Source organism: Coregonus lavaretus (genome assembly GCF_964263955.1).
Source record: "Coregonus lavaretus genome assembly, chromosome: 33".
In the NCBI taxonomy this organism is placed as follows: Eukaryota; Metazoa; Chordata; class Actinopteri; order Salmoniformes; family Salmonidae; genus Coregonus; species Coregonus lavaretus.
The window spans coordinates 15,538,986-15,565,366 of NC_140020.1; the positions used below are offsets into that span (position 1 = coordinate 15,538,986).

The following is a 26,381-nucleotide window of genomic DNA, read 5'->3' on the forward strand; positions in this document are numbered from 1 at the left end:
TGTCTGACGTTTTGAGGGAGCGTGCAATTGGCATGCTAACTGCAGGAATGTCCACCAGAGCTGTTGCCAGAGAATTTTATGTTAATTTCTCTACCATAAGCCGCCTTCAACGTCGTATTAGAGAATTTGGCAGTACATCCAACCGGCCTCACAACCGCAGACCACGTGTAACCACGCCAGCCCAGGACCTCCACATCCGGCTTCTTCACCTGCGGGATCGTCTGAGACCAGCCACCTGGACAGCTGGTGAAACTGAGGAGTATTTAATTCTGTAATAAAGTCCTTTTGTGGGGAAAAACTCATTCTGATTGGTTGGGCCTGGCTCCCCAGTGGGTGGGCCTATGCCCTCCCAGGCCCATCCATGGGTGCAACCCTGCCCAGTCGTGAAATCCATAGATTAGGGCCTAATTTATTTATTTCAATTGACTGATTTCCTTATATGAATTGTAACTCAGTAAAATCATTAAAATTGTTGCATGTTGTGTTTATATTTTTGTTCAGTATAAATTGCGATTTGATCAAACTCAAATGCTCTGCGTGAAGGACATGTCCAAGCCAAGGACAGTTCCCTGCTTAACGTTAGTGAAAGGACACACAGTGGCACTAGACACTGAGAAATCGTGTGTCATCTTAGAGAATATTCACATCGCTTGTTGCCAGTGCTTTTGACTGAAGAAAACAAAGGCTCCCTTTTTGTACACAGGTTTTACCCGACCTTGTTTTCTTAGTTTTTATTTTATTCCTTAAAAGCAATTATTTTTGTCATAAAATGTGTTTCTGAAATCTTGGACGATTTGGTATAAATGTCTTATCTGTAGTTAATGTATAACATGAAATCTTTGAATAAACTTAAGTGTATTTGCCCAATGTGGTCTGTACAGTGTATGTGTATAGCCTGCCCTCCTTCAAACCTTCAATATATGAAAGGGAGATCTTCATCTTCACGAGGTTGAAATGTGAAGGTCCACATTGTTGACAATGAGAACCAGACAATGATTAAACTGGAAGTTATTTTTCTGATGTGTACTGGTTACTAATACTAATTTTTTCCTTTGACCTACAATGAACACCAGGGGGAGACGTAAGCTCTAGAACCACTGGTAGTGCATTCTGAGTTATCAATACAGCACATGGAAACAGCAGTCGTCAATTATTCACAGTGAAGACACATACTGAACATTTAGCAAATTAAAGAACATACAGTTACGATTCATATCAAACTGCTAATGATTTCATACAGACAGTTATGGTAAGAATCATCATCTCATTTAGCCAAATACTTGTAAACAGGCTCCAGTTTTCAGTTAACGTTTTTCCTACCCTTTAGAATTTGTCAATGGGACACAGTACAAAACAGATACTCTTCAAGCTGACATGAACAAAGCTAAAATCACAAAGTCGGCAGTCTGCAAGAAGAGACATGACAGGAATTTGTGGGGATAAACTGAATATCCAGGAGTAGTGTGGTCACAGAGAAAGCTGATCTGAGTCTGAGCTTTCATGTAGCTTTGGGTTGGAGGCTGGAGGTGTAAATGGTGCTCCACACCCCTGTGTGAACGGCCTGGACTAGGCCCAGCCCACTGGCAGACAGGACCTCACACACACCCGCTCTCATCACACACTAACGCTCATAGCAACAAATAGTATCTTCTCAGACTAGGGTTATCTCCACCAGACAACCACTCTAACCCCCGCTTATGGAGAGACCAGTAATGTGTTATCAGGGCCCTCAGTGAGGCTGTCATATCCCCAAACCAGCCCTCTCCCCTCTTCTCCTCAGCTGGGCCCAGAGCTGGGAGGACTGGGCAGCAGCAGTGTCACTGATCATCAGCTGCTGCTCCACGACTGACACCAAACTACCACATTCCTCCACAGACAGAAACAGGCTGATTGCTGGTGGAGGTGGGGTGTTCCTGTCACTTCCCACTTCTCTGGGCGCTGGGACTGGAATGCTGGTCGTCCCAGGGCCTAGGCTAGGCTGCTGAGACGCACATTTTCACATAGTAAAGAGACCTTGACATGTGGAGGTCAACTGCTGGTGTTTTTATTCAGGGCTCAGTTTACAGCCAACAGTCAGTAGACACACTGAACACTTTGAATGAGAGTGACAAACTTCTTGCAACGATCAGACGCAGTACTGTACATGTACAAACATACAACCCCGCTTGAAAGAGCTCCACAAAATATTTCACAGAAATGAAAGAGTTCTTAGTTCCATCCTAACACAGCAGCAACACCACTGGTGCTTTTAATATAGTCGACAGCACAGGACAGCAATTCTATAGATTTTTTTCTTTACTCTCAAACGATGCACATGTATGTACACACTGCAGTAATGGTACCATTTAACATGGCTTTGTATTCAACATCCATTTAAAAAGAACAGGCCTTTACAGTAGTTCTTGACCTAGTTCAGTTAAACAGATCATCTAAAAACAGCTTTGTGATGTGTTGTAGTCCAGTTATACTCCCCTAAATCCCCTGTTGGGTGTTTCTAAATATGCCAGACTAACTGTACACTCTCTCCCATTGCCTATTCATGGGCTCTCTGCTCACACTGACCAGATCTGCCTCCAGACTTTGATACAGAGCAGCGATGCAGCCGTTCGGCTTTAGAGCATAGAGCCACCTGCAACATGGTAACAAAGCCCCCATTGTGGGGGACCCCATGCGGTGACACCAGTCCTTTCAGTCCCTTCATTCACAGTGTGTCCTTACAGTTCTCCGTTAAGAGCCAACTCCACTGACTGACTGCATAAATCGCCCTATAGTAGGACCCGCTGGGGACACACAAATCTGCCACTTTAAACTGGGTGCTGCTTTACTTAACAAGCACTCTGCTTCCTCTATGCCTCTATGTCTTCCTGCTGAAAACAGCTTCACCTCAGACCGAGAGATTCTGAAAGCTTTATCATGACCTCAAAATATACTGTACAGTTAAGGAACCGAGTCACATTATCTCAATCTTATGTTACAGTCACAAACATCAGTCACAGTTGGGAATGAGGGGAGGTATTTTCCAATTTTGAGGACATGTCCTGTCTCCATCACTATTTGCTTTTTAATAAATCACCTTATCCCTAAAAAAAATAGGAAAATAAAAGTAAGCATTTGTATTTTCATGTCTGCCTTCACAGCCTCAGAGATGCATCCAGTTCATCCAGTAGGTCCGTTTCACACAGCAAACACAAACACTGTCGTCTCCCACACGCCGGATGTCAGTTGAAAAATAATTTACCATTTAGAGGAGATTGGTTATGTTTTCTACAGTGAGGTCCGTCTAAAACGGCAGTAAACTGAAAGAAATCACAGTTTGACAGTTTGTCCTGTAGTCCCATAGATGTTCCATCCTTAGGTTCCTCCAGAGCTGCCCTCAGGGTCTGGTCTATGGTCCGGCCTGAGGCCAATGGCGGGGGCCACCCTCACACAGTCCCTGGGGGTAGAGTAGCTCTCCAGCGCCGCCGGCTTGGCCAGGGGCCTCTGGTAGTCTGAGTAGCCATTGCTCCTGCTCTGGGCTGCAGGCTTGTTCACCTTGGGGCTGTCGTAGACCCCCTCAGAGTTACTGTGTCCCTGGTCTGTTTTGACCTGGGGGGTCTGGTAGCCCCCGGAGGAGCCCACCCCTGCCTCCCTGTCCATGGTTTTAAAGGAGGGGGTCTTGCTGAGGACCACCCCTGGGATGCAGTAGTTGGCCGGGTCTGGCAGGAAGCCATCCTTGTGGAAGGTGTGGCGCTCGATGATGGGTGTGGCGTACTCTGGCTCCTGGTTGGTGAGGGGCAGGGCGTACTGGTTGGCTGTGTGCAGGTAGTCGTAGTGGGTGGAGGGGTCGCTAGGGTCCTCCTTGGTCTCTGTGTCCATGGGTCTGAACGTAGAGCCCTTCCTGGTCACTGTGCCCATCCCAATCATCAGAGGCTGCTGGTACTCTGGAGGACACAAGGACACAAGTCACTTAAGAACTTTATTACCAGTGCCATGGTGATCAAACGTGACAGTTTTGGAAAGAGCATATTAAAACACCAACTTGTTTTTTTTTCACTCAGTTATAATGAATAATATGACTCCTTTATAGTGCATTCGGAAAGTATTCAGACCCCTTCCCGTTTTCCACATTTTGTTACGTTACAGCCTTATTCTAAAATGGATTACATACATTTTTTCCTCATCAATCTAGACACAATACCCCATAATGACAAAGCGAAAACAGGTTTTTAGAAATGTTTGCAAATGTATTAAAAATAAAAAACAGAAATACTTTATTTACATAAGTATTCAGACATGCACTGTCAACTGTGGTAAATTCAATTGATTGGACATTATTTGGAAAGGCACACACCTGTCTATATAAGGTCCCACAGTTGACAGTGCATGTCAGAGCAAAAACCAAGCCATGAGGTCTAAGGAATTGTCCGTAGAGCTCCGAGACAGTCAAGGCACAGATCTTGGGAAGGGTACCAAAAAACACAGTGGCCTCCATTATTCTTAAAATTTGGAACCACCAAGACTCTTCCTAGAGCTGGCCGCCCGGCCAAACTGAACAATCGGGGGAGAAGAGCCTTGGTCAGGGAGGTGACCAAGAACCCGATGGTCACTCTGACAGAGCTCCAGAGTTCCTCTGTGGAGATGGGAGAACCTTCCAGAAGGACAACCATCGCTCAGAACTCCACCAATCAGACCTTTATGGTAGAGTGGGCATACGGAAGCCACTCCTCAGTAAAATAAACATGACAGGCCGCTTGGAGTTTGTCAAAAGGTACCTAAAGACTCTCAGACCATGAGAAACAAGATTCTCTGGTCTGATGAAACCAAGATTGAACTATTTGGCCTGAATGCCAAGCATCACGTCTGGAGGAAGCCTGGCACCATCCCTACGGTGAAGCATGGTGGTGGCAGCATCATGCTGTGGTGATGTTTTTCAGCGGCATACTGAATACTTATGTAAATGTGATATTTTCATTTTTTATTTGTAATACATTTGCAAAAAATTCTAAAAACCTGTTTTTGCTTTGTCATTATGGGGTATTGTGTGTATATTTAATCAATTTTAGAATACGACTAACGTAACAAAATGTGGAAAAAGTGAAGGGGTCTGAATACATTCTGAATGCACTGTATATCAAAAGGACACAATTTTCTTTCAACACAGACATGATCCCTTTCATTTATCTGTATATACTGGTAGCAGGTTTATAGTGACCCATCTCAATATTAAACCCTGGCAGAGTATGTGAATCATCAATAATTGGTGCCCTAAAGGAAAGCTGTGGATTATTAACAGCAGCAGTAGGCCATTATTTATCTGTCAGGAACTGTTCAGTAGACTACTAGAGGACTTTCCAAAGTAAAGGATTACACTAGCTAGCCTCCTGCTGGCTCCAGCTTTGATGATCAACCCTCTCAAGCTCACCCAGAATTACATGTAATTACTAATAAGAGCCAGAGAAGAGGATCGTCAACTGGTTTTTCAGGCCATTGTGTGATGATTAATGAAGTCTTCTTACTTTGTATTGTTGGTTCAGACACTGAGTCAGGAGCTTACAATGAGTTCTAGATTGCTTTGGCAATGGACTGAACAGAGAACTGTAAACTAATCACCACAGAGTGTGTCACAGTTACTGTGAGTGGGGTTATGTCTGTAAAGAATGGAAAGCTTGACTGAGTTTTTTTCACCTCACACTGTCTGGGTGGTGGAGTTATTATGGATCAATACAAGTAACTCAGACACTCTTGGAGGAAAATGGAAGTTCAATAGGTGGTGGTGCCTCCATTGAATGGTTCTATATTCATTTCTATGGGAGCCTCAGGCTCTTGAGTTGGGATGATTGGAGGTGTGTGAGTGTATGGACATACGTCTCTGTGTGTGGGTGTATGGACATACGTCTCTGTGTGTGCATGTGTCCTCACCTGCCATGGTGCTGGTGACCAGGTCTAGTTTCTGCATGGGGTCCTTCTCTGAGCTGTAGCTGATGGTGAACTCTGTGGACTGGTGCCTGGCAAATGGCTGCTTGATCTGCTTCCAGCAACCTGAAGGCCGGGGGCAGGCAGGCAGAGACAGTAAAAAGACAATGGTTAACTCCACAGACAGATAGACATAATGACAGGACTCTAGCAGGGACAGCACAGAGATAAGCACCAAATTACAGCTGACCGGCTGGCTGAAACTGCTGAGGCTTCCATATGTGAGCTATTCTTTTAGAGACGCCAGGAACGAGAGTCATGCTGTACTATAGATATGGTTCTGTTTCAAATTCTCTGTCTGCTTTAATCATGTGGAGGGTAGAAGTGGATGAGGGTAGGGCAAGGGGGGTGAAAAGCTGGCAGTTGGACCTATGCTTGTGGATGTGGCCCAGTGTGCTTGCTGGAGCGCGTCTGTCTGCTCTCAGAGACAAGCCCTGACTGGCTTTCACTACCCACAACTCCCCACCGTACAGACATGTTGTCACAGATCAATAAAGCTGGGATCTGTGAGTTTCATTAAAGCAGTCATGATGATAAGGAACAATATACAACCTGTTAGCTGACTGGGTATTACAATAACAACATGGATTTTTCTATTAGTTATATTTTCCTGCCTATAGCTTATTTCTAAGGCTCATCTTCACCATTCAAATTTATTCAATTTGATGTACAGTATGAATGACATCTTTGACAAAGTAAAGACTAACATTAGGCTTCATTGCTATGACAAAGAGATGAGTTGAGAGATTGTTCACTGACCTGTTTTCTGGGTATCAGAGGATCCGTACGAGTTCTCCTTTGTCTTCTTCCTGTGACAGAAAGACAAATGCTGGGGTGAACTCCAGTGACAGGGAGGACAGGGGTGCTCCCTCACCCTTTCCCGTGATAACCTCCTGGGCGGGGAGGGGAGGTGGAGCTGAGGCAGGGGGATGTAGTGTCACCTTTATCCCCAACACACAACTGCCTGGCTCTGCTGAGCACCCTTCTCTCGTTTATCTTCGTTTCGCCCTCTCTCTCTTCTCTCTAGGGACTCATGCAGCTGGCTAGATGTTCTGACCCATGACCCCTTAAGCCCCTCTCCCTACCACCTACAATAATTATGTGCTGGACTCTGATGTGTCTCTGTCTGGTTCTAATGTTTACAGATTTGGCAGAGGTGACATATATATACAGTGGGGAGAACAAGTATTTGATACACTGCCGATTTTGCAGGTTTTCCTACTTACAAAGCATGTAGAGGTCTGTAATTTTTTATCATAGGTACACTTCAACTGTGAGAGACGGAATCTAAAACAAATGTATTATTTATAATTTTTTAAAAATATTTTTAGTCATTTAGCAGACGCTCTTATCCAGAGCGACTTACAGTGCATACATTATTTTTTTTTCATACCCCCTGTGGGAATCGAACCCACAACCCTGGCGTTGCAAACACCATGCTCTATCAACTGAGCTACATCCCTGCCGGCCATTCCCTCCCCTACCCTGGACGACGCTGGGCCAAATCCAAAAAATCACATTGTATGATTTTTAAGTAATTAATTTGCATTTTATTGCATGACATAAGTATTTGATACATCAGAAAAGCAGAATTTAATATTTGGTACAGAAACATTTGTTTGCAATTACAGAGATCATACGTTTCCTGTAGGTCTTGACCAGGTTTGCACACACTGCAGCAGGGATGTTGGCCCACTCCTCCATACCTTCTCCAGATCCTTCAGGTTTCGGGGCTGTCGCTGGGCAATACGGACTTTCAGCTCCCTCCAAAGATTTTCTATTGGGTTCAGGTCTGGAGACTGGCTATGCCACTCCAGGACCTTGAGATGCTTCTTACGGAGCCACTCCTTAGTTGCCCTGGCTGTGTGTTTCGGGTCGTTGTCAAGACCCAGCCACGACCCATCTTCAATGCTCTTACTGAGGGAAGGAGGTTGTTGGCCAAGATCTCGCGATACATGGCCCCATCCATCCTCCCCTCAATACGGTGCAGTCGTCCTGTCCCCTTTGCAGAAAAGCATCCCCAAAGAATGATGTTTCCACCTCCATGCTTCACGGTTGGGATGGTGTTCTTGGGGTTGTACTCGTCCTTCTTCTTCCTCCAAACACGGCGAGTGGAGTTTAGACCAAAAAGCTCTATTTTTGTCTTATCAGACCACATGACCTTCTCCCATTCCTCCTCTGGATCATCCAGATGGTCATTGGCAAACTTCAGACGAGCCTGGACATGCGCTGGCTTGAGCAGGGGGACCTTGCGTGCGCTGCAGGATTTTAATCCATGACGGCGTAGTGTGTTATCAATGGTTTTCTTTGAGACTGTGGTCCCAGCTCTCTTCAGGTCATTGACCAGGTCCTGCCGTGTAGTTCTGGGCTGATCCCTCACCTTCCTCATGATCATTGATGCCCCACGAGGTGAGATCTTGCATGGAGCCCCAAACCCCAAAATTCTGGAAAACTGTCAAATCTCTTAAGGGTTGCATTTCCTCCTCTCTGCCCCAGCAAATTAATTCTGGCCACATTACAGACAAAAATGGCATCATTGATGCATTTAAATCGCCCTTTTATTTCAGCTGGCTATCTTTTTGAAAGAGTGTCTAACCCTACCATCTCTAAGAGTGTCTAACCCTACCATCTCTAAGAGTGTCTAACCCTACCATCTCTAAGAGTGTCTAACCCTACCATCTCTAAGAGTGTCTAACCCTACCATCTCTAAGAGTGTCTAACCCTACCATCTCTAAGAGTGTCTAACCCTACCATCTCTAAGAGTGGGCTAAACCCTGATTCTGGAATTTTGCAGATTTAGTCAGAAAATGGTAGTGAAGTTTTTGCATTTTGGCAATTCACAGAAAAATAAGTATTTGATGCCTTACTTTCTATAGATACCAAGAAACCACTGGGGCTGAACAATTGGAACTGGGTCTGCTCAAATGTGCTGCCCCCCTCATTGCTGGCTCAGTAACCCATATCTTAGATCTAACATTGTTATCAGGAAATGTTTCAAAAGTATGGAAAACAGCGTATGTGCTGTCACTCCATAAGGGCGGGGATTGTGATCTTGATAATTATCGTCCCATCTCCAGGCTTCCATGTCTAGCTAAGATTCTTGAATCTTTGGTAAATAAATAACTTCGCTCTTTTTTATCTGAGCTTGGTATTTTGAATATAAATCAATCTGGGTTTAGGCCAGGGCACAGCACTATCACAGCAACCACATTAGTTCATGATATTGTCAATGCTTTAGACACTAAAATGAATTGTGCTGCCTTGTTTGTGGACCTGTCAAAAGCGTTTGATACTGTTGATCATGCTATTTTATTGAACAAGTTGTCCTTGATTGGCATGGCCTCTGACGCCTGCTCATGGTTTCATGATTATCTTAGTGACAGAATTTCCAAATTTCCTGAAGATGTTCTGCAGGGGTCGATACTAGGACCTGCTCTTTTCACTATTTATATCAATGCTATTGGTCCATCTGTTTTAAAAAATCAATTTCATCTATATGCTGATGATACTATTATGTACGCAATTGCCACGACAGCTGACCTGGCTGTGACATGTCTACAGTCCGATTTTTGCAGCTGTGCAGGAAGCCCTTACTGATAAAACTCATGCTTAACAGGGGCAAAACTAAATGTTGTTTTCAAGTTCTTGTAAGATTGTCTCAGATGGATTACATCTTCACTCATCAGATGGTTCTATAATCAAACAAGTCCCTGAATGATTTAATGTTTAAAAAACATAGGAATTAGCTTGTTAAGAAGCTAAGATTTAAAGTGGGCTTTTTTACAGAAACAGATCTTGCCTCTCTCTAGTCAGCAAGAAGCAGATTGTGCAGTCAACCTTTTTATTGGTTCTTGATTATGGTGACACTATTTATCAAATTGCAGCTGCCACTACTCTCAACCCCCTGGATGCTGTTTATCATAGCGCCCTTCGTTTTATCACAGGAGACAGTTCTATTACTCATCATTGCATTCTTTACCAAAAGATTGTCTGGACCTCTTTAAAGTCATGTAGATCACATCATTACACTCTTTTTGTTTACAAAGCCCTGCTCCACAAGCTTCCAACTTACGTAACTTCACCGTTAAGATTTAAAATGTCATCAAACTCGTGGTTAACTCTGGAGACTCCTTTGGTATCTACAGAGTTATGTAAATCAGCTTTTAACTTCCTTGCACCCTGGTTGGAATAATCTCCAAATGACGTTTCAATTGGATGCTTTGGTGTCCCTAGGGCAATTCAGACAGCTGACAGAGGATTTTTATAATGAAGAATATGTTTGTTTTAATTGACTGTGTTTTGTATCTTAATGTGTATTTAATGTGTATATTGTGTATATTTATGTTTATCTATACTTGCCTATTGATGATTTCTTTTTTGTATTGTGCAGGGCTCATTTGCAAAAGAGACTTTAGTCTCAATATGACTTCCCTGTTGAAATAAAGGTAAATAATAACCAAAGACAATGAAGGCTGGTATTAAAGAGATTCATGGTACGTGTGGTGTGTATCCTCCTCCAGTGTTCTGTCACTGACGACTGTGGTTGTGTTGGTCAGGTCTGGCTCGTTATGTTATCTGAGCAACAGACAGGCAGCCATTCCGAAGGACCGTTCTAAGAATCTCCCTGACCCTCATTGTCCTACAGTATATAATGTATCTATCCCTCACTCTAATCTATTTCTTCTCTTTCACTCTCTCTTTTCCTGAAAACATCTACCTCTCATGCATACTGACACAGACACATAGGCAGACAGATAACATCTCCCACACATACGTAACAGACATACTCTAGGGAGTAAGCACACGATAGATATAACCCGCTGCTATGGGCACGTATAAGATCAGGCTAATCTGAGTTTGTCGGTCATGTTGTCATGGGGACAGGAAACGCACGAGTTAAGAAGGTGCAAGCTCTCCTTACACAACCTTACATTACGGTCTCTAAAAACATGACATTATCTATTCAAATGACATGAACGAGTCGCTTACTTCTGTAGCATCTTGACTACACATATCCCAATCAGCAGGAGCACCAAAGATAAGACTGTGGGTACGATGATGATGGCCAGCTTCACTGAGAATAGAGATGAGAGGACCGAGCATGTTAGCCAGCTATTACATAAACAAACAGAAGGATTCTGGTGGATGGTTAATGCAGGCTGGTTAAAGCAGTGTTTTAATGAGATGGGTACCTAGGTCTGCCTGGGAGGGCACCGGCTCAGTGATCTCTTCGTCCACCACCGGAGGCTTGGGTTTGGTGGGTAATGTCTCCAGGGAGACCTGGGACGACAAGTTCACTGAGGAGAGAGAGGGAGAGAAGAGGAAGAGAGAGAGCGAGAAAGAGGGGGGGTTTAGCTGTGAGCAGGTGTGACAAAAACTTGATACAGCCCAAAACCAAAATAACAGAACTAACTTACTTCCCCACTTTATTGTAATGTACTGTAAAACAACAGATCAGTAGTTTTCTAATATGATACTATGTTTCATAATCGTCGTCTCAGAAGGATTATCTACATGCAGTCATCAATCACTATCTACTAACTCACTGATAATACTATCTGGTATTGTAGCCAGACCCACCCACTCAGTACTGTGGTCTGGACATGGTGGTTAGGATGAGTACCTCTGACATGGTGGTTAGGAAGAGTACCTCTGACATGAGGGTTAGGATGAGTACCTCTGACATGGGGGTTAGGATGAGTACCTCTGACATGGGGGTTAGGGTTAGGATGAGTACCTATGACATTGGGGTTAGGGTTAGGATGAGTACCTCTGACATGGGGGTTAGGATGAGTACCTCTGACATGGGGGTTAGGATGAGTACCTCTGACGTGGGGGTTAGGGTGTACAGTATACCTCTGACATGGGTATTAGGGTTAGGATGTGTACCTCTGAGATGGGGGTTAGGGTTAGAATGTGTACCTCGGAGATGGGGGTTAGGGTTAGGATGTGTACCTCTGAGATGGGGGTTAGGGTTAGGATGTGTACCTCGGAGATTGGGGTTAGGGTTAGGATGTGTACCTCGGAGATGGGTGCAGCCCAGCAGCTCTACCCTCATGGCGATCCTCTGGTGCCAGGTTTGAGGGATGATCCGCAGGTAGCGGGCTATGATTGGAGGGTGGAAGGTGTTCCTGGTCTGATGCAGACTGTCCTGGTTCCCCTCAAATATCTGACAGGGAGGAAGGGAGAGAGGGGAGGGGGTCGCTGGGTTTAATTGATGACATGCATTTTTGTAATTCATTAGCAACACAACACATTGATTACATATAAAGAAAGGCCTATTGTCACACGATAATACAAAGGAATGTATTTTGTTGGCCAATAACATCTACCAAAATGTCTATTTGTTCCATGATCAGGCAATTCAATATTGGAGTCAGATATTCGATAATTGGATTTGGAGTACTCACCATGTATTGTGTGCTGTTGTTCTGTGTGTACGTCCTCCACCGACTCCTTTCCTTGTGAACTATCTTGAAGCTTCTCACATAGTAGTGATAGTCCAACATAGTAGAGCCAGTCGTGATAATCCCTGTAAAACAAAAAATAGAGAATGTAAAAACTCCAAATCTCACTTTCTATTGTTCACCCGTTGGTCAGCCCTGGAATGTGCTGGAACAGGGACAGGAGACATCACCTCAGAGAGCAGAACAGTCACTGCACCACCAAGGGGAAACCCTCCCAGACATTTGCAGCTCCCAGACAGCCATGATGAGCATTTTTGTGGCAGAGGAGCGCCTGACACGGGGCCAGAACAATATGGCGGCAGACGGACGACCAGCAACATGTCATTACTCCACATTACACAGGGCATTGTGGTTCATATGGAGACGCAGTGCAACCTATCATTATAGGAACTGACTGTCATATTTCAAATACAGAATGGCAGACTCTCAAGGTAGTTGTTGGTTTCATGGCTAAAATGTACTTTTGTTGCATAAAGAGCAACAAGGGTTTCCAATGCACAATTGTTGACACCGACAACAACAGAAATCAAATCTGTGAGTATCATAACATGAGTATCAGAAAGGCATGATCCTTAAGGAAAGAAAGGGTTGTATTCTTCAGGCTATAGAGTCTTACGATTGTTGCACAACAACAATTATACGACAACAGTGCTTCCATTTTCATGGAACTGCATTCCAATCAAAACGATGTTCCCCTTAACTCTGGATTTCCGAACCGGCAGACAAAGCTAGACATTCTTCATTGACTGGAACCCAATGTGTTGTAAAACAGCATGAAATTAACTTGGGACTTGCTGACTACACACACCACACTCAAAATAAACTATTGCGTCCGGCATGGTCTTATATTTAAACAGGCCTTTGTAAGTCACTTTCTTGTTTGTGGAGGAGCAATACAGAGGGGCATTCTCTCCCTCCATGCATTACTGAGAACTGGTCTAATACATTAGATTACTGGTCTAATGCTGTGTGTGTGTGTGTGTGTGTGTGTGTGTGTGTGTGTGTGTGTGTGTGTGTGTGCGCCTGTGTGTGTGTCCGCGTGTGTACACATGTGCTACGGTTTTGCAGTGGTGAGCCCTCCAGAGTTAAATCAAAAGAAAGGCCCATTTATAAGGGTAATTACCCCCTCTAAACAACACCCTGGATCAGATCTCATTCTATCCCTTCTCAGCTTTTTCCGACAGATGTGTGTGTGTACGTACATGTTGAGCCTTAATCCTATTACCATCCTCTACAGAGGGCTATGAAAGGGGGGGAAGCAGCCAGGCAGGAGAGGGTTAAATCTAAATGCCTGTTTTTAATTGATGCCACGGGGGGAGGAAATTGCCATTGCTCCTATAAGACTTGGCCAAGAATGCCAAGGCTCCTACTTTATTACAGTTAACTGTAATGTTAACAGTATGCTGAGCATTGAGCAGGCCAAGTAAGAAGGGATTGCCATTTATCAGGAGAGAGAGATTGGCAACAATGGAAATCTGTACCAGTAGGCTACAACCAAATCTCAAAATTCCAGATGTGAAAAACACCATAAAATAAGCTTAGCCTGGTAACCTAAAGGTACTGTGCCTTCAGAAAGTATTCATACCCCACATTTTGTTGTGTTTTCAAAATTCTTCAAGCTCAGTCAAATTGCTTGTTGCTCACTTCTAGAAAACCATTTGCAGGTCTTGCCATAGATTTTCAAGCAGATTTAAGGAAAAACTGTAACTCGGCCACTCATGAACATTCACTGTCATCTTGGTAAGCAACTCCAGTGTAGATTTGGCCTTGTGTTTTAGGTTATTGTCCTGCTGAAAGGTAAATTCATCTCCCAATGTCTGGTGGAAAGCAGACTGAACCAGGTTTTCCTCTAAGATTTTGCCTGTGCTTAGCTCCATTCCGTTTATTTTTTATCCTGAAAAACTCCCCAGTCCTTAACGATTACAAGCATACTCATAACATGATGCAGCCACCAGTATGCTTGAAAATATGGAGAGTGGTACTCAGTAATGCATTGTATTGGATTTGCCCCAAACATAACACTTTGTATTCAGGACAAAAAGTTAATTGCTTTGCCACATTTTATGCAGTTTTACTTTAGTGCCTTGTTGCAAACAGGATTAATGTTTTGGAATATTTTTATTCTGTACAGGCTTTCTTCTTTTCACTCAGTCAATTAGGTTAGTATTGTGGAGTAACTACAATGTTGTTGATCCTTCCTCAGTTTTCTCCTATCACAGCCATTAAATTCCGTAACTGTTTTGAAGTCACCATTGGCCTCATGGTGAAATCCCTGAGCGGTTTCCTTCCTCTCTGGCAACTGACTAAGGAAGGACACCTGCATCTTTGTAGTGATTGGGTGTATTGACACACCATGCAAAGTGTAATTAATAACTTCACCATGCTCAAACGGATATTCAATGTCTGCTTTTTAATTTTTTACCTATCTTCCAATAGGTGCCCTTTTTTGCGAGGCATTGGAAAACCTCCCTGGTCTTTGTGGTTCAATCTATGTTTGAAATTCATTGCTCGACTGAGGGAACTTACAGATAATTGTATGTGTGGCACACAGAGTGAGTCCATGCAACTTAATATGTGACTTGTTAAGCAAGTTTTTACTCCTAAACTTATTTAGGCTTGCCATGACAAAGGGGTTGAATATTTATTGATGCAAGACATTTCAGCTTTTCATTTTTAATGAATTTGTAAACATTTCGAAAAACATTATTCCACTTTGACATTACGGGGTATTGCGTGTAGGCCAGTGACCAAAATAATCTCAATTTAATCCATTTTAAATTCAGGCTGTAACACAACAAAATCAGGATAAAGTCAAGGGGTGTGAATACTTTCTGAAGGCACTGTATGTAGGGCAAGCCGGACATGCCCTATATAGTGTGGAGACAATATAGGGATCCAAATAAATGAATAAGCCTGAAGAAAAAGTCAGAGTGCTACTTAGCTTCTATTGTTAGAGTCAGGTAGAGAGGAGTTTTGGATGCATCATGTTTGAGAGCAGGTTCCTCTGAGTAGGACTCTTATCTCACCTGTGATCCTTTTCTTCTCCCCCAGGTCCAGCTGGAGCCACTGCAGGCTGTCGTTCTGGTCTGCAGCCCAGGAGCAGCCCCTTGATCCTGGGTCAGCCTGGGAGCTGTTGGGCGCCCAGTCAGACTGTGAACTAGAACTCACAGACACATGCCGCAACACTGACTGGTTCTTACAGTCTAGAAAACAACAACAGAAGAGGAAAAAGTAAATAACAAAAATTCTGCTGCTCTAACTGAATAAAACTGAACCAAAATATTCCCACTACTTCCTCTGTTTCCCCCTCAACATTACTGCTTGTTTTTGTTTTTCTGGTTTAACATGAATTATAAGTAATGACGTTTCAAAACGAATTCTAACAACATCAAGGAGGGGGACTGTATATTGTTTCTCGACTTTACACTAGCATTTGATTAACATAATAAAACGCATCTGGAATCAATAACTCAACCACTTATGGTGAGCATTGACTCCACAGGAAACGTACATGTCTTAAAAATCAGCATCTGTACTCTTAAAGGGGAAATAATGTATACTTGGAATGGCGCTGGAATGTATAGAGGACATTTTATGGGCTCCTGACCAATTCTGCTATTCAAATCAAAGGCTATTTGTCACATGCGGCGAATACAACTGGTGTAGACCTTACAGTGAAATGCTTACTTACAAGCCCTTAACCAACAATGCAGTTTTAAGAAAAATAAGTGTTAAGTAAAAAATAGATAACTAAAAAATAAAATAAAAAAATAATTAAAGAGTAGCAGTAAAATAACAGTAGCGAGGCTATATACAGGGGGCACCGGTACAGAGTCAATGTGTGTTCTTTTGCACTGATCGTAACTTTATTTTGTACATAATGTTTCCACCATCGTTTCCTATGACCGGAATGAGCTTCTGGACATCAGAACAGCAATCACTAAACTCAATTTGGATGAAGATTTCTACTTCAATGAGTTGGCGGACCAGGCCCTAATCCCCAACACTCGGAAGAGAAAGAGACGGCGACAGAGGCAGACCTGATGAAACTACGGCAGAGAGTAAATAATCCGCCTCTACCCTCTGTTCTATTGGCGAATGCATAATCACTGGAGAACAAACTGGACGAGCTCTGTTCGAGACTATCCTATCAATGGTACCTGAAGAACTGTAATATACTATGTTTCTCGGAAACTTGGCTGAACAAGGACATGGATAATATTCTAGCAGTTTTTTTCTATGCATCGGCAGGACAGAACGGCAGCGTTGGGTAAGCTCAAGGGGGGTGGTGTGTGTCTCTTTGTTAACAACAGCTAGTGCGTGATCTCTAAAATTAAGGAAGTCTTGAGGTTCTGCTCGCCTTAGTTAGAATACCTCATAATAGGCTGTAAACCATACTATTCACCAAGAGAGTTTTCATCCATATTTTCCGTAGTTGTTTATATACCACCACAAACCAATGCTGGCACTAAGAATGCACTCAACTAGCTGTATACGGCCATAAGCAAACAAGAAAATGCTCATCCAGAGGCGTCGCTCCTAGTGGCCGGTGATTTTAATGCAGGAAAACTGAAATAATTTTTACCAGCATGTCACCTGTGCAACTAGAGGCGAAGAAACTCTAGATCACCATTACGCCACACGCAGAGACGCATATAAAGCTCTCCTTCACCCTCCATTTGGCAAATCTGACCATAATTTTATTCTCCTGATTCCTGCTTACAAGCAAAAACTCAAAACAGGAAGTACCAGTGACTCGCTCAATACGGAAGTGGTCAGATGAAGCAGATGCTAAGCTACAGGACTGTTGCGCTAGCACAGACTGGAATATGTTCCGGGACTCATCCGATGGCACTGAGGAGTTTACCACATCAGTCATCGACTTCATTCATAATTGCATCGACGACGTCGTCCCCACAGGAGACATCCTGTCAGAACAGTCACAGGAGCAACTAGTCTGACTAAACCCGTCAACTCCGCAACTAACTAAAACCCTATGTAAAGAAGCTATGACTCTTGTCCTCCTCACCATTCCAACATAATGAGAGAGAGGAGCATTGAGGAAAGTCAATAAGGAGCTAGTCTTATTTAAAGTGCAGGACATCAACAGTGTTGATGAGGTCATGAAGAGTCCAGACTAGGGAACATATACAGTGAGGGAAAAAAGTATTTGATCCCCTGCTGATTTTGTACGTTTGCCCACTGACAAAGAAATGATCAGTCTATAATTGTAATGGTAGGTTTATTTGAACAGTGAGAGACAGAATAACAACAAAAAAATCCTGAAAAACCCATGTCAAAAATGTTATAAATTCATTTGCATTTTAATGAGGGAAATAAGTATTTGACCCCCTCTCAATCAGAAAGATTTCTGGCTCCCAGGTGTCTTTTATACAGGTAATAAGCTGAGATTAGGAGCACACTCTTAAAGGGAGTGCTCCTAATCTCAGCTTGTTACCTGTATAAAAGACACCTGTCCACAGAAGCAATCAATCAATCAGATTCCAAACTCTCCACCATGGCCAATACCAAAGAGCTCTCCAAGGATGTCAGGGACAAGATTGTAGACCTACACAAGGCTGGAATGGGCTACAAGACCATCGCCAAACAGCTTGGTGAGAAGGTGACAACAGTTGGTGCGATTATTCGCAAATGGAAGAAACACAAAATAACTGTCAATCTCCCTCGGCCTGGGGCTCCATGCAAGATCTCACCTCGTGGAGTTGCAATGATCATGAGAACGGTGAGGAATCAGCCCAGAACTACACGGGAGGATCTTGTCAATGATCTCAAGGCAGCTGGGACCATAGTCACCAAGAAAACAATTGGTAACACACTACGCCGTGAAGGACTGAAATCTTGCAGCGCCCGCAAGGTCCCCCTGCTCAAGAAAGCACATATACAGGCCCGTCTGAAGTTTGCCAACGAACATCTGAATGATTCAGAGGAGAACTGGGTGAAAGTGTTGTGGTCAGATGAGACCAAAATCGAGCTCTTTGGCATCAACTCAACTCGCCGTGTTTGGAGGAGGAGGAATGCTGCCTATGACCCCAAGAACACCATCCCCACCGTCAAACATGGAGGTGGAAACATTATGCTTTGGTGGTGTTTTTATGCTAAGGGGACAGGACAACTTCACCGCATCAAAGGGACGATGGACGGGGCCATGTACCGTCAAATCTTGAGTGAAAACCTCCTTCCCTCAGCCAGGGAATTGAAAATGGGTCGTGGATGGGTATTCCAGCATGACAATGACCCAAAACACACGGCCAAGGCAACAAAGGAGTGGCTCAAGAAGAAGCACATTAAGGTCCTGGAGTGGCCTAGCCAGTCTCCAGACCTTAATCCCATAGAAAATCTGTGGAGGGAGCTGAAGGTTCGAGTTGCCAAACGTCAGCCTCAAAACCTTAATGACTTGGAGAAGATCTGGAAAGAGGAGTGGGACAAAATCCCTCCTGAGATGTGTGCAAACCTGATGGCCAACTACAAGAAACGTCTGACCTCTGTGATTGCCAACAAGGGTTTTGCCACCAAGTACTAAGTCATGTTTTGCAGAGGGGTCAAATACTTATTTCCCTCATTAAAATGCAAATCAAATTATTACATTTTTGACATGCGTTTTTCTGGATTTTTTTGTTGTTATTCTGTCTCTCACTGTTCAAATAAACCTACCATTAAAATTATAGATTGATCATGTCTTTGTCAGTGGGCAAATGTACAAAAATCAGCAGGGGATCAAATACTTTTTTCCCTCACTGTAGCTAGCTAATGTTAGCTGGCTGGCTCGCTAGCTAACGTTACGTGTATGATCTTACTATTCGTATCTCAGAGCCATTTGCTCTGAGATTTCAAATACTTTTTTCCCTCACTGTATGTCAGACATGTCATGGCATCATTTGTCAATGTCAGGACATTTATCAATTTGTCATGTGAGCATTGATGATGTCCGAGTTGATCGGAGAGCAAAGATCTCTTCGTGCAATTATTGATATTTTAGAGAGAGCAGTCCCTTTGAGCTAAAACATTTACCACATAAGGCCTATGTGAAAGTGCCTGCAAGAAACATGACAACTGTAAATTGGGAACGAGACACATTTTACATCACAAGTTCTTAGAAAATTGTTGTCCAGAGTAACTGAGCGTAAATAAGCCTAATAAGTGCAGTCTGTCTTCTGACATACAGTGCCTTCGGAAAGTATTCAGACCCGTTGACTTTTTCCACATTTTGTTACGTTACAGCCTTATTCTAAAATTGATGAAATAAAATAATTTCCTCAGCAATCTACACACAATACCCCATAATGCGAAAACAGGTTTTTAGAAATGTTTGCAAAGTATTCAGACCCTTTGCTATGAGACTAAAAATTGAGCTCATGTGCATCCTGTTTCCATTGATCATCCTTGAGATTTTTCTACAACTTGATTGGAGTCCACCTGTGGTAAATTCAATTGATTGGACATGATTTGGAAAGGCACACACCTGTCTATATAAAGGTCCCACAGTTGACAGTGCATGTCAGAGCAAAAACCAAGCCATGAGGTCGAAGGAATTGTCCGTAGAGCTCTGAGACAGGATTGTGTCCAGGCACAGATCTTGGGAAGGGTACCAAAACATTTCTGCAGCATTGAAGGTCCCCAAGAACACAGTGGCCTCCATCATTCTTAAATGGAAGAAGTTTGGAACCACCAAGACTCTTCCTAGAGCTGGCCGCCTGGCGAAACTGAGCAATCGGGGGAGAAGGGCCTTAGTCAGGGAGGTGACCAAGAACCCGAAGGTCACTCTGACAGAGCTCTAGAGTCCCTCTGTGGAGATGGGAGAACCTTCCAGAAGGACAACCATCTCTGCAGCACTCCACTAATCAGGCCTTTATGGTAGAGTGGCCAGACGGAAGCCACTCCTCAGTAAAAGGCACATAACAACCCGCTTGGAGTTTGCCAAAAGGCACCTAAAGACTCTCAGACCATGAGAAACAAGATTCTCTGGTCTGATGAAACCAAGATTGAACTCTTTGGCCTGAATGCCAAGCGTCACGTCTGGAGGAAACGTGGCACCATCCCTACAGTGAAGCATGGTGGTGGCAGCATCATGCTGTGGGGATGTTTTTCAGCGGCAGGGACTGGGAGACTAGTCACAATCGAGGCAAATATTAACGGAGCAAATTACAGAGAGATACTTGATGAAAACCTGCTCCAGAGCGCTCAGGACCTCAGACTGGGGCGAAGGTTCACCTTCCAACTGGACAACAACCCTAAGCACACAGTCAAGACAATGCAGGAGTGGCTTCGGGACAAGTCTCTGAATGTCCTTGAGTGGCCCAGCCAGAGCCTGGACTTAAACCCGATCGAACATCTCTGGAGACCTGAAAATAGCTGTGCAGCAACGCTCCCCATCCAACCTGACAGAGCTTGAGAGGATCTGCAGAGAAGAATGGGAGAAACTCCCCAAATACAGGTGTGCCAAGCTTGTAGCATCATATCCAAGAAGACTTGAGACTGTAATCGCTGCCAAAGGTGCTTCAACAAAGTATTGAGTAAAGGATCTGAATACTTATGTAAATTGGATATTTCCGTTTTTTGCTTTGTCATTATGGGGTATTGTGTGTAGATTGATGAGGGGGAAAAAACAATTTAATCAATTTTAGAATAAGGCTGTAACCTAACAAAATGTGGAAAAATTCAAGGGGTCGGAATTCTTTCCGAAGGCACTGTAGCTGTTGTACCGTCACGTGTCTGAACACATCTGTACTGTAACACCAACAGTTGATTTGTGAGCGTTCCCAGGAGGCCTGCCTGCCTGCCTGCCTGTGATATACAGTGCTATGAAAAAGTATTTGCCCCCTTTCTAACTTTCTCTACTTTTGCATATTTGTGATACTGAATGTTATCAGATCTTCAACCAAAACCTAATATTAGATAAAGGGAACATAAGTGAACAAATAACACAACAATTACATATTTATTTCATAAACAAAGTTATGCAACACCCAATTCCCCTGTGTGAAAAAGTAATTGCCCCCTTACACTCAATAACTGGTTGTGCCACTTTTAGCTGCAATGACTCCAACCAAATGCTTCCTGTAGTTGTTGATCAGTCTCTCACGTGGCTGTGGAGGAATTTTGGCCCACTCTTCCATGCAGAACTGCTTTTTTTATTTTCTTTTTTTATTTCACCTTTATTTAACCAGGTAAGCCAGTTGAGAACAAGTTCTCATTTACAACTGCGACCTGGCCAAGATAAAGCAAAGCAGTGCGATAAAAACAACAACACAGAGTTACATATGGGGTAAAACAAAACAAAGTCAAAAATACAACAGAAAAAAATATATATACAGTGTGTGCAAATGTAGCAAGTTATGGAGTTAAGGCAATAAATAGGCTATAGTGCAAAATAATTACAATTAGTATTAACACTGGAATGCTAGATGTGCAAGAGATGATGTGCAAATAGAGATACTGGGGTACAAATGAGCAAAATAAATAACAATATAGGGATGAGGTAGTTGGGCGGGCTAATTTCAGATGGGCTGTGTACAGGTGCAGTGATCGGTAAGGTGCTCTGACAACTGATGCTTAAAGTTAGTGAGGGAGATAAGTGTCTCCAGCTTCAGAGATTTTTGCAATTTGTTCCAGTCATTGGCAGCAGAGAACTGGAAGGAATGGCGGCCAAAGGAGGTGTTGGCTTTGGGGATGACCAGTGAGATATACCTGTGACGTGTGGGTTTTCAAGCATGAACTGCTCGTTTCAAGTCCTGCCACAACATCTCAATTGGGATTAGGTCTGGACTTTGACTAGGCCATTCCAAAACTTCCAATTTGTTGCTTTTTAGCAATTTTCATGTAGACTTGATTGTGTGTTTTGGATCATTGTCTTGCTGCATGACCCAGCTGCGCTTCAGCTTCAGCTCACAGACGGATGGTCTGACATTCTCCTGTAGAATTCTCTGATACAGAGCATAATTCATGGTTCCTTCTATTAAGGCAAGTCGTCCAGGTCCTGAGGCAGCAAAGCATCCCCAAACCATCACAACACCACCACCATGCTTGACCTTTGGTATGATGTTCTGTGGAATGCAGTGTTTGGTTTTCGCCAGGCATAATGGGACCCATCTCGTCCAAAAAGTTGACTCAAGTTTGCCAAAAAGCACCTGGATGATCATCAAGACTCTTGGAAGAATGTTCTATGGACAGATGATTCAAAAGTAGAACTTTTTGGACGACATGGTTCCAGTAATGCCTGGCGAAAACCAAACTTTCTGGATTTTTTTGTTGTTATTCTGTATCTCACTGTTCAAATAAACCTACCATTAAAATTATAGACTGATTATGTCTTTGTCAGGGGGCAAACTGATAGATTAATTTGTATTTTAAGAATAATGACTAAAGGATTTCACCCCAAATACAGTATAAATGTGTGAACGGTGTTAGAGTTATAATGTAGTGTTAACCTACTAACAGAGGGGGGCGGGACTAAACATTCCAGGGTGAAGGGGACTGAGAAAACTGGTTAAAAAAAGCCTCCTAAAGGTGGGCGGAGCAAAGTGCCTTTGTGTGTCAAGGGGTATAAAGCTGTATGTATGTTTTTTGGCGGCAGAGCTCTCCATGATTAAAAATACACATCATTCTTGCTGGTTGTGGACCTTGAATCATTTATGATTAAAACCAGAGCCTTACAACCCCTGGTAATGATTCAAGCTTAGGTTGAATTAGAGATAGAAATTCTCATGACACAAACGTACAAAATCAGCAGGGGATCAAATACTTTTCCCCCTCACTGTAGCTGACTGACTGGATGAAACTGTGCCAGACTGCAAACAGCTGTATGAAAATATCACACAGACAGGAGATACAGGGTTCCCACTCTTCACACCAAGATAAGGTGAGACTACACTAACTTTCATTTTCCAAACCAGATATTTTACCCCGTTTGACTGCGAATTACTACCTTTTTCAACAACTATCAGCAAGTCATCAGAAATGCTGGCATAAAATGTTTCATTTTGTAACTGGAAGGCTTTGATACATTCCTTCCTGGTGAAAATGCAGCACATTTTCTTATGTGATAAAAACAATGGCCTAAGAAACTGTAGTTTGAGAAATAAATATTTAAGAGCATAAAATCAGTAGAGAAAGAGAACAAAACAAATCTTACCATTAGTGACGAACGTGAAGAGAGCGTCGGACAAAGAGCCGCTGGAAGAAGAAAAATTATATCCATCAATGGTGGGCCGTTAGCTTCAATGATTACAATTACAGTGATAGATTGAGGGCCTGCCATTGTGGAGGAACACCCATTGTGGCCACAAAGGAGCATCACCAGATTGTCACACCTCCCCATTCTCTTCCCAAATCAGCCTTCACAAGGACCCTGCGCTTTGTTTCCCCTGCCCTCCCCTGTGTAGTCTCTTCTCTCCTAGTGGCCTATAGCTGGGGGATAAACCTGAACACATTAAGACCCCAGGGTTGGTGTTAATTAAAGGGGGCTAGTTGGGAGAATTGTATATTTCTCCGTCATCACTCAACAATCTCTAATTTTCACCAGCTTCCTGGATCTGATGTCTTTATCTTTGAACAGTTCAGAAAAGCAGACGAGGTGGTTAAATTATATTTATGGACGATAAGAGAGGTGTGTCAAAGTACAAAAGATCAAACGCTTTAATGTGGGTACTGACTTTCACCTGCACTTGGGAGTGTCAAAATGATCTACTATCTAACAGTCAAAAAGAAACGGATCCTGCTACAACATGGATACAAACATACACAGGTGTCCATCTTGGTTTGAGCTGATCCATTTCCAATAACAGAAAGTCATTATCAAACAAGATATTGATCCTTTCTTCCAAATTGGACAGAAACTGTCTCAGGGCAGTGTTATATCATCACTGTCAGCCATCCTGAGAGTGGGAAGCATGGGGCTGTGGTTGATTGAGAGAAAGGGATGGGCATTGGTCTTGTCAGAGTAAATATTTTCCTTCCACATTTTTCATGTCTAAATCCAGCAGAATCCAGTGAGGAAGTAAAGTTAAGTCAAACTTGTCTTATCACAACGGCTTAACAGCATCCAGTCCTTCCTGCATTTTAGGGAAATTAGGGCAAGGGGGATACCTAGTCAGTTGTACAACTGAATATTTTATACATACCGTTGGGAGTGTTTGTTAAGTTCATGTTCTAACACAACCCAAGTATTCATCCCCTTCAGCAAAGGCCAAGTATTTGGAGAATTAGACTTGTATTAGGCTGGGGTTGTACATTTACAACAGAGCACTATGCTTCATGCAGATTTGGTGACACAGCACTTTTCAAGAGAAATCCACAAATCCTCAAGGTCTAGGAGCCAGAGAACGATACTGAACATATTCAATTCAGCAGTGCATGTTTAGCCATTGAATGCAATGAAGCAAATGTCTAAAGACCCCATGCATGTTTCCTTTGTATAGAATCTGTTAGCAAAGCTCATATAATGTTGTTACATGGCTATAAAGAAATGTCAGTGTACAATATGTTAATACACAGGTTCAGTAGGACAAAAGGTTTATGTACTGGTACAATTAAGATTTATTTGCTACACATAATAGGAGTTTACATTTACACATTTAGAAAGTGATTGATTGATGTGCAGTGCTCAATATGTGTAGAGGGCAAATCAATACTGGGTAATTTGTGAAAACCGAACCCATACATTTAAAAATGTCACAATTTGATTTGCCATCATTGCTTCAATGCATTCACATAGCTAGGCTTAGGGGCTCTGAAGCTTATTTGATATGCACGAATTATCACGTTAGGTTTGCATGCATTACTTCTAAATGACAAAATCCTCCATCCCCCACTGAATATTAGGGACAGCTTGAGTGATGGCCATTTCTTTAAGACTCAAATCAAATTATTTCAAGCCCCTTTGCCTTCACCCTGTTGTCATAATACTAGAGATGCATCACTGTGTTACATGTATAAAAACTGACTATACGACTACACGCTGCAGTCAATAATGACTGATGGACACTATTTTTCTCTCTTCCCCCACCTCAGACTTCAGACCTCCATCCTAAATCTCTATGATTGCCATGGGCAATAGACTGAGTGTCTCTGACATTTATGAGTAGCTGGCTAATATATCATTGAAACAGTGCAGGAATGCTAGCCCGCTAGCCCTGCCTGATAAATCCTGTTTCCACCTATGTGAACTAGCCAAGGCCAGGGGCAGCGGACATTTATTTAATACTCGAAGCAGAGATGACACAAAGAACATGAGGTGTCCCTTCATGCAGGTTTATGCTCCTCTTAGGACTGTTAAAAAGATCAATCATAAGCCAGTGGCTAATGTTTGTAGACACCAATTGGTACCTATGCTTACAGAAACCTATAGTGCTGTGAAGGGCAACATGTGATGCCTAACATTCAAGTCTACTGCTGTTGTACTGCCCATCCTCTGAATCATGGCATGTCATTCCCCAGTACTCACTCTTTGGACTGGATCCCATTGGCTCTGGTGGCGGGGTAGTGACTCAGGCCTTTGTGGGTCTCCACGGATACCCATCCTCCTAACTCATCCAGGATAACCCCTGCATGGACGGCAGCCTTACACAACACAGATGTCTGAAACAACAGAGATATATCATATATTAGACATACAGAACTGAGGTCTGAAACCACAGAGAAATATCTGATATTAGAGACAGACAGACCCATCATAGAGGTCTGAAACAAAAGACAGATATACTATTACACAGACAGACACAGCTCAGATAACAACCAGGGCTAAACACAGAGAAGGTGGGAGAAGTGTAAAACTCCGGACACTCTTGTAATGGAAGTCTGAGCCTGAGATAGCCAAACTGTGTGTGGTGCTACCATTCAGACGCACCAGGTCTGGCAAAAAAACATTTCACCAAGAGAGTGTGGGCCACAAAATACATACATAAAACCTGGACTTGCAACAAAAGTGAATGAGCTTGGACTACTGCT

At 43.1% G+C, this 26,381-nt stretch overlaps 1 protein-coding gene across 1 annotated transcript in view; it reads right to left on the bottom strand.

Annotated features, from left to right (window-relative positions):
• Positions 1-2,023: 2,023 nt before the first annotated feature.
• The window catches only part of LOC311108659 (discoidin, CUB and LCCL domain-containing protein 1-like), a 41,010-nt gene continuing 16,652 nt past the window's right edge, over positions 2,024-26,381 (bottom strand). The window contains exons 6-15 of the mRNA XM_084151353.1: positions 25,879-26,012; positions 23,569-23,609; positions 15,446-15,622; positions 12,363-12,484; positions 11,974-12,121; positions 11,145-11,249; positions 10,942-11,026; positions 6,712-6,761; positions 5,899-6,018; positions 2,024-3,920 (exon numbers count right to left, since the gene is read on the bottom strand). Of these exons, the coding sequence (XP_084007479.1) occupies positions 3,352-3,920; positions 5,899-6,018; positions 6,712-6,761; positions 10,942-11,026; positions 11,145-11,249; positions 11,974-12,121; positions 12,363-12,484; positions 15,446-15,622; positions 23,569-23,609; positions 25,879-26,012 (1,551 nt within the window). The 3' untranslated portion in view covers positions 2,024-3,351. The remainder of the gene's footprint in view (positions 3,921-5,898; positions 6,019-6,711; positions 6,762-10,941; positions 11,027-11,144; positions 11,250-11,973; positions 12,122-12,362; positions 12,485-15,445; positions 15,623-23,568; positions 23,610-25,878; positions 26,013-26,381) is intronic.